This window comes from Gadus macrocephalus, chromosome 6 (genome assembly GCF_031168955.1).
Source record: "Gadus macrocephalus chromosome 6, ASM3116895v1".
Classification (NCBI taxonomy): Eukaryota; Metazoa; Chordata; class Actinopteri; order Gadiformes; family Gadidae; genus Gadus; species Gadus macrocephalus.
The window spans coordinates 19,785,818-19,794,526 of record NC_082387.1 but is presented as its reverse complement, the minus strand read 5'-3'; the positions used below and the strand labels follow the sequence as shown (position 1 = coordinate 19,794,526).

General features: G+C 46.1%; 1 protein-coding gene across 1 annotated transcript; it reads left to right on the top strand.

The window, feature by feature from the left end:
* Window positions 1-1,640: 1,640 nt before the first annotated feature.
* Window positions 1,641-8,159, top strand: LOC132459927 (eosinophil peroxidase-like). Its single transcript, XM_060054809.1, has 15 exons — window positions 1,641-1,708; window positions 1,824-1,889; window positions 2,559-2,640; window positions 2,746-2,930; window positions 3,022-3,154; window positions 3,376-3,505; window positions 3,624-3,830; window positions 3,931-4,294; window positions 4,895-5,055; window positions 5,140-5,398; window positions 5,650-5,820; window positions 6,072-6,309; window positions 6,447-6,643; window positions 6,735-6,779; window positions 7,147-8,159. The coding sequence occupies exons 2-15, from the start codon at window positions 1,826-1,828 to the stop codon at window positions 7,584-7,586; spliced, it is 2,676 nt and encodes an 891-aa protein (XP_059910792.1). The 5' UTR covers window positions 1,641-1,708; window positions 1,824-1,825; the 3' UTR covers window positions 7,587-8,159.
* The last annotated feature ends 550 nt before the right edge of the window (window positions 8,160-8,709 follow it).

The following is an 8,709-nucleotide window of genomic DNA, read 5'->3' as shown; positions in this document are numbered from 1 at the left end:
TGTTGCCATATTGGTGCCTCTGGTTCTTATGGACATGTACACCTCATGGCTCTGCAGCCATGTTAGTGCCTCTGGCCATGTGGCTCGGCCGCCAGGAGGCTGTTTATGTGATGCCGTCTTAAGGCAGGTATGCCCTTAGCCGCATGCTCTTCAAATTTTCTCTGCATGTGGTGTTGATGCAGTCCTGCTCGTGGGTATTTTAGCCCATGGCAACATGAGGCCTATCAGTCCTGTGGCTCTCAAACACAATTCAATTTTCCCCAACCTTTTCGCTGGAAACAAATCTAGGATATTTTATGCATTAAACTGAATGCATAAAATATCACAACACCTAGGCCGGACATGTTTCTGCTCTCCGAAGCCTCAAAGCAGATCATCCTCTTGGAGCTCACCGTCCCTTGGGAAGAGCGCATCGAGGAAGCCAACGAGAGGGATAGAGCGAAGTACGCCGAGCTGGTGGAGCAGTGCCTCTCCAACGGGTGGGCGAGCGAGGTGTGAGCCCATCGAAGTAGGGAGCAGAGGGTTCGAGGCCAGTCCCTCTGTAGGGTCTACAACATGCTGGGCATAACAGGAGCAAGCAAACGAAGGGCAACAACAATGGTCGCAGAGGCAGCCGATCAGGAGAGGAGAGGCGTGGGTGACGTAGTGCTTATCTTGATCAATTCCGGCTGGGTTGCCTGGGAGTCGGTGTCTGGTGCAAGACCAGAAACACCTGATGAACCCAGGTTATAAAAGGTGCATCGCAAGATGTTTTCTATAAAAAGATAATAATAAACCTATTCTGTTAGACAGTGGACATTTTCCATCTCTACTATTTTGCTTGCGCCACACGCTGTGCGGAGGTCACACACCCAGTTACATTGAAAAGGAAGAATGCTGCTCTCCTGCATTACTTCAGTTATGAGGAAAACCAAAATGTTTATCGTCAATAATTCCATCTATGTTTTTTGTGTGTCTGGTGTCTTTGCTTTCCTTCTGAATCAAATTGTTTTTCTATATAAATGTATAACAGACGCTTTTCAACCCTTCAACCATGCTCATCAACAAGGTCATTTTCAAAGTGGGTGTAGACTATTAGTATAACTACTATGAGTATTATTTTAATTGCCGTCCTTTTTGTTACAACCAAATAACCTTGAAGGGTGTGGATTACCGCCACCCGTGTCATTGGACATTCTGCATACCAGTAATTATCGACTTAATGAGTTCCAATGCCAGGTCGCTAGGTGATTTCCCCTTAATATCCAAAGTGAAGAAAGGAACAAATAGACACATATAGAAAAGTACAATAAAGGGTTTCTCAAATGAAGTCACACTATATGGATATCTGTTCGACAAGCCATTTGTATTGGAAACAATGTACTAAGTTCTTCAAACTTCCTTGTCGTTACTTGGTGAGTGGAAAACAGAGGTCAATACATGCCGATAAAATGTGGCAGATTGTACGTAGAGACAAAATAAGCTTTTATGTTATTTGTGGTTATTTCTACTAAATTTCTCCTTATTTCTCTTTATTTTCTCCTTTCTCCTTAACTTCTTACAAAATCGTTTTATTTTCAAACAGAAATAGTTGTTGTGACACAGGCATCAGTAGGCCTGCCCCAGGTCAAGTAGGCCTACCCCAGAAGGGGTGTGTCTCTCTCTAAAGTATAAAAACATAACCTACCCATGTTATGAGTATTGTCTTGGGGAGGGACGGACACTGCAGGTTGGTATTTCCTAACACATATCCTACATTTCAAACTACATTATATTTGGTCATACAGTGTATTTGGTAGGCCTCTACATGTAGATTAAACATAACCACTGTAAACCTTTTTCAGATATGTATGAGATTCTTTGTCTGCTGACTGTGGCTCTGGTGGGGTTGCAGTGCAATGCTAGTACTGGTAAGTGCTCCATCTTATAATTTTTTTTGTGATAATCTATGCAGCGGCAGTTCTACCTTATGACATGGGAGCCTGGGGCCAGATGCTCTGTTAGAGGGGTCAGTGACGTGACGGGGATAAACCCCTCCTAAGGGGGTCCAGTTAATGGAAAATAATACATTATTTTACAAAATAAAATAGTACATTATTTTACAAAAATTTAATATAATTTTTTTTGTTACCAAAATGTTACCATTAACAGAAAAATTTGCACATTTTGGATTTTGGGTTTCAAAATCCAATATCATTCAAAACTCTTTTTTTTTTATGGCTTTCAAAGCTATAAAAAAAAGCATGGAAAAGGTAGAAAAATAGAAGGCTACTTTGGTGTTCCACTTTGGTAATACATTGTTAAAATCGAAAAAACCAACTGTGATAATTCCCACTCATAGCAAGATGTTGTTACGGGGGCACTGCCACCTCCTGGTCGCCTCTCAGAACTGCAAGTGACTGTGTTGGCTAAATTATATCCCTAATTAAATGACAAACAAAAATAAATATAATCTGAAAAAAAAGATCCAATCAGTAATGGAGCTCATAAACAATAAATGATTAAGTATAACTTATTGACACGCCTTAATGTGAAAGTTCTATTGCTAAATAAGGAGATGGGCATCCATTTCTCTTCAGGTGACCACAGGGTCTTCATTGAGAATATCGTCAAGGAGGCCATGGCGAAGGTGGATCAGGACTACGAGTACTCAAGGCGAGAGTAAGTGTCCCAAATCGATTACCGAAACATGGATTCATCACACAAGATAAACATGAAGTGGTCATAGGATTGATTAACAGAAAAGGCCTCTCCTTCTGTTCGTAGGAGCCTTTCTCGTGTTCGGAGGAACAGAGTGAGCCCTTCAGACATCCTGAGGCTCCTCAAACAGCCGTCTGGTCTGTCCCGCTCCGCCGTCCGCGCCTCAGACTACATGGACCACGCCATCCAGCTGCTGCAGAAGAGGTCTCTGCAGGAGCACCGTGTGCACAAGCGCTCCATCAACGCCACAGGTAGACCCATGATTTCATAACCAGTACCTCCACCATACCTGCCGGGCGCTGCTGGTTGGCTGACCTCTTCCTTTCTGCTTCCATCACTCAGATCTGATTATGGAAGAAGACCTGAAAACCATTGCTGATATAACAGGCTGCTCTGCGAGGCTTCGCTCCCCTTCTTGCAAAACCACGCCCAACCTGGAGAGGTTTCGCACCACCAACAGCGAATGCAACAACAAGTAATTGTTTATTTTTTAACCCCTTTGAGTCGGTCCTGAGACCTTTAGTGGCCTCACAGGGCTTTAAGTGTGGCCCTGTAAGTGTTGTTAGGATGCTGGAGAACACCACACTCTGTCTCTTGACCTCTGCTCTACTGACGTGAGCCGGTCTGTATCAGTCTATCCAGTGTGTGTGTGGGTAAGCGTGGGGCCAACCAGGTATGTGTGACTTCCTCCTTCAGGAAGAACAGCCGCCTGGGCGCAGCCAACATCCCCTTTACCCGCTGGCTGCCCGCCAAGTACCAAGACGGCTTCTCCCTGCCCGCCGGCTGGGACCCCAAAGTCAAGAAGAACAACCACCTCCTCCCTTTGGTAAATAATAAACCATTTAATTATTCTGACATATTTGGAGCAGAGATAAGAGTTTTTCCATTTTCTACTTAGTTTGTTGTTTGACCAAGATCACCAATTATCCCCTTCGTCTGACCAGGTGCGGAAAGTGTCAAACCAAATCTTCGACGCACGGACCAATGCCCTGACCAGTGACCCACTGTACACCCACCTGGTGACCATTTTCGGTCAGTGGACCGACCACGACCTCACCTTCACCCCGCACATCCCCGTCATCCGCTCCTTCAACGACGGGATCGACTGCGCCAAGACGTGTGACAGGAAGGAGCCCTGCTTCCCTATGGTGGTCAGTAAATCCAGCAACATACACGGCACTAGAGGGGGGTCCCATCCTAGATCCACATCATTCATGTAGCCCGTCTTGTCTCTTCTCACCTTCACTAAAGTTCCCAGAAAATGACCGTCGCCTGAAGAACTCGGATAGCCCGCAGTGCATGCCATTCTTCCGCTCGGCGGCGGCATGCGGCTCGGGGAACACGGGCTTCCTGTTTGGAGGCCGGGCCGTGCGTCAGCAGCTGAACACCCTCACCGCCTACATCGACTCAGGGCAGGTCTACGGATCAGACGTCAGCCTAGCCACCAAACTGCGAGACCTCAGCAGCGACCTTGGGCTCCTGAGGGTCAACGCCATGTACAACGACAGCGGTCGGGAACTCCTCCCCTTCACCAGCATGACCAACAACATGTGCTCCAACCGCGCTGCCATCACCGGCGAAACGGACGCACAAGAGGTCCCCTGCTTCATTGCTGGTAAGAGGAAAACATCGGAGCAAATTAAAAGCGAAAGATCAAATCAAAAACTGTAAAAAGCAGTGAAAAGCTTAATGGTTCTTCTCCGTTACCACAAAGGAGATGTTGGACCTTCTCCAAATCAGATCAATGACGTCAAAGGTCCAACATGTTGGACCTTTGACGTCATTGGTCCAAAGGTCATTATCTAACTTTAACGCAATATTTGTAATATTTAGAGTCAATGTTGCATTCAACAATTTTTATCAACATACGTATGAAGCAGTAATCTTGGTATAAATAAATGAGAGCTTGACCGTTCCCCTTAAAGAACATGTTGGTTCTTGAGCTTTAGATACCTGTAGCTCCCCTAGCGCTGAGCTGAAATAAAGCATCAGCATTCAGTCTTGCTGGCCCTAAAGGGCTCTCTGTATCTGCCCGGAGGTTGCTGATTTTGTTCTCCAAGAGGATATTTTGTGACATCCAAATTGTATTATGATAATGCAGTTAACCAGTTTCACCAGGAAAAAATCATTCTATCTTTCCAAGTTTGGAAGCGTGTGAGGATGTGATCATGCGATTAGCAGCCGTGACCTTTTGGTTTTGTGTCATGTCTCCAAGGTGACGAACGAACCAACGAGAATATTGCGCTGACTTCCTTGCACACGCTGTTGATGCGGGAACATAACCGGTTGGCTCGCGCTCTCGCTAAGCTCAACCCCCACTGGAGCGGCGAGAGGTTGTACCAAGAGGCCCGCAAAATCATGGGGGGGTACTTCCAGGTAGGACTGATACCAACAAAGATCTCTTTTTAATCTGTCCCACTGATCATACTCACAGTTGGCGCCTTTCCACTCCAATGTTAGGTGATTACCTTCCGGGATTACCTGCGGCACATTGTCGGACCAAGCGTCATCGCCAAACGGCTGTCCACCTACCCTGGGTACAGTGAGGCCGTGGACCCAAGCATCTCCAACGTGTTTGCCACGGCGGCCTACCGCTTCGCTCACCTCGCTATCCAGCCCGTCATCTTCCGTCTGGACGAGAACTTCAAGGAACACTCTGAGTTCGGCAACGTGATGCTGCACAAGGCCTTCTTCGCTCCATGGAGAATTGTTTTTGAAGGTACACCTTATCTTTTATTCTACCCATTCCGAACCTGACTACAGACCAGGGGTACACCTGTACCTGGGTCTTCTGACCTTGTTGACCTCTGTGTCCCCCGTTTTATTTTTTATTGGATGTCGACTGTGTGGATTATACTGATGCCCTCATGTAAAGTGTGCTTGAGCCAGGGAAAAGGGCTTGAATTGCATTTATTATTCTTATTACTATTATTCTTATTCTTATTATTGTGACCCTGTTCTGCCTCTCAGGGGGTGTGGACCCGATCCTCCGAGGGCTGGTGGGTCAGAGGGCGAAGCTGAACACTCAGGACAACATGATGAACACCGACCTGAGAGACCGTCTGTTCAAGTTCGTTGATGACCTGGCTCTAGACCTGGCAGCCCTGAACCTGCAGAGGGGTCGTGACCATGGCCTTCCAGGTAACCCCCCCCCCCCCCCCCCCCTCACCCCCCACTCCATCCCACTCTGGTCCCCCCCCACTCCCACGCTGGCCTCCCCATGATTATTAGTGATAAATATACCGACATCGCCTGTATAAGGTTTTGGCTAGGTCATGAAGTCATGAGGTCATATCAGTTGGAACCATTTGGTGTAATTCAGGCCGGAATTAGACAGATACAAAAAAAAAGATAAAAATGTTTGATATGTTTTTTTTATTCTTGTGTAAAAGGATACAACGACTGGCGCAAGTTCTGCAAGCTCTCGCAGCCCAGAGACGTGGATGAGCTGGCAGCAGTTCTGAACAACACTGAGCTGGCCGAGGCCCTGATTGACCTCTACGGCACTCCTGACAACATCGACGTGTTCCTGGGTGGCGTGGCCGAGCCCTTCGTCCCGGGAGGGCGGGTGGGCGACCTGTTCGCCTGTCTCATCAGCGTCCAGTTCCAAAACATCCGCCAGGGAGACAGGTAATTACAATACTGCCCCCTCTCTCTCTACACTCATACCACACCCTCTGCGTCACGATTTGAGGGTTTAGATTGTATAGATATGAACAAAGTAGTTGTGTTGCGAGGCTGAACGAATGAATGAACGTCCATTCCAGACTTTGGTGGGAGAACGACGGGGTCTTCACAGGAACCCAACGGAAATCCATGATGAGCGCATCGCTTGCCCGCATAATGTGTGACAACACGGGCATTGTTGAAGTCCCAGAGAGACCCTTTGAATACCAGCCCCGGTCTGGCTACACCAAGTGTGAGAAGATCCCAAGCTTTGACCTCAGCCCATGGAAAGAGAACGGTGGGTGGATGCTCCCTAAGGATGGAATGGCACAAGCACTCACCGCTGCTTCCTTTTAACTCTGACTCTTATTCATGGTTCCTTTCTACAGAGGATGAGGAGGCTGATTCAACCACAAGAAAACCACAAGACCCAGGTAAGGCCAGTGTGTTCCTTATTTCAGAAAGTAAAATAACCCCAGTTAAACGTTTGAACCACCATGAGCTCCAGCCCTTTAGCCGCAGCACAGGTTAGGATGGCCAACTTCCCTTTCAAATGTATTTTACCAATTTAACTTCTAGTAGGTCTGAGTAGCCAGTTGTATCCCAGTATGAGCTAGTTTGGAGCAGTATGAGCTAGTTTGGAGCAGTATGAGCTAGTTTGGAGCAGTATGAGCTAGTTTGGAGCAGTATGAGCTAGTTTGGAGCAGTATAAGCTAGTTATGAGCAGATGCATTAGCTATGCCTCTATCATGCTGGGCTGTCAGTCGATAAGAACCATGTGGTTTATCTTTTAACCATCAGAATATCGCGGCCCGCCTGGACCCCAGGGCCCCCGCGGTCCGCCCGGCCCTCCCGGGTCCACGCCCGCCGTCGGCTTCTCGGTACGACTGGGCGAGAGTTACCCCAAGGCCAACGTGCCCATCGTCTTCAGCAGTGTGATCTACAACGGGCAAAACGCGTACGACGTCAAGAAGGGCATCTTCACCTGCGAGCAGCCCGGCGTCTACGAGTTCCAGTTCCACTGCACCATCCACGGCAAGTCCGGGAGCGTGGATCTGAAGCGCAACAAGGAGCTGATCCTCCACTCGTACACCACCAAGCAGAGCGGCTACCTCACTGCCTCAGGGAGCACCCTCCTCTCGCTGAAGAAGGGCGACCTCGTCTACCTGATTGCCAACTCTGGAGGAAACGGCCTTAACAAAGACAGCTACTTCTCCGGCCATCTGCTCTTCGCGGAGTAGTAGGAGACTCTGCTGAGCTGCGATCAACAGCACACTGGAATTTAAGTTTTGAAAAATGTGAAAATGTGGGATAAATGAAGGAATTTTATGTAAAATCGTGCTCTCTGCCCCTTTTTGTACTTCATACAATCAATGTTTTCTTGGCCAGAGGAAAAACTGAATGGTTTACGCCATGGTTGCATTTATTGAATTCAATAGATGATTTCAAATCATGTAAGAAGTTGATTTAATGATGTGATTAAATTAGACATTATAAAAAGACAAATTGTGAAGCAAACCATTGTGCATGTGATCTATTTTCCATTTTATCCAACTTTTTTTAAAGGGGACATATAATGCCACCATGTGTTAGTGTGATTAGCCTTACAAGCTATTTCGAAATTCTGCCCCATATGACATCACTAGTGGGCGCGTCCACCTAGATCTGATCTAAGGCTAATCACACTCACACTTGGTGGTATAATATGTCCCTTTTAAACGTGTATCGTTCATTTGGGGCCACTACTGGAAAGTTGCAATGATGTTAAGGACATGCTATTAAATGGCACAAATTGATTAAATGTGCGATCTGTTTGTTGCTTTAATTTTTGTGTTGCTGTGGGGATGTTACAGATGGTTAAGATAAATGTTTTTATTTCAAATAAGTATTGTAGAAGGATTTGAAGGTTAAGCAATTACTAGTAAGAGAATGCCAATGGTTAAATGGTTCAGTCAAAGATCTGTGTGGGAGCAGCAACCTATTTCGATTCATTCATGAAACAATGTTGAAGAGAGAAGTTGTAGGTCCAAAGGACAGTCCAAAGATCAGATTGGTTTGAATTCCCCACGCATCATTTTCAAAATGCTGAAATAGGGCAAATGTATAATTAATTTTTGATTAAATTAAAATAACCAATCTCTCTATGTATTCTAATGTGTTTAGTGAAAGCATGTTTATGCTAAAAAAAAAGTATGTTTTAGGTTTATAGATTACATTATTAAGACTGCAATGGCTTTGTGTCTTGTGAGCAAATCGATCTCTACATTAGTCCCTTCGTCGTGACTTTGAAGTGCATCAGAAAAAGTAATAGTGACAATAGTGGCGAGCTTAGAGATGCCACTGGAAGCTAATGTCATTTTTTAT

Coding starts and splice junctions, on each gene's coding strand:
- LOC132459927 (XM_060054809.1), top strand. CDS start 1,826: ATGTATGAGATTCTTTGTCTGCTGACTGTGGCTCTGGTGGGGTTGCAG. Junction 4,295..4,894: donor GGTCCCCTGCTTCATTGCTG/GTAAGAGGAAAA, acceptor CATGTCTCCAAG/GTGACGAACGAACCAACGAG. Junction 6,780..7,146: donor AAGAAAACCACAAGACCCAG/GTAAGGCCAGTG, acceptor TTTAACCATCAG/AATATCGCGGCCCGCCTGGA.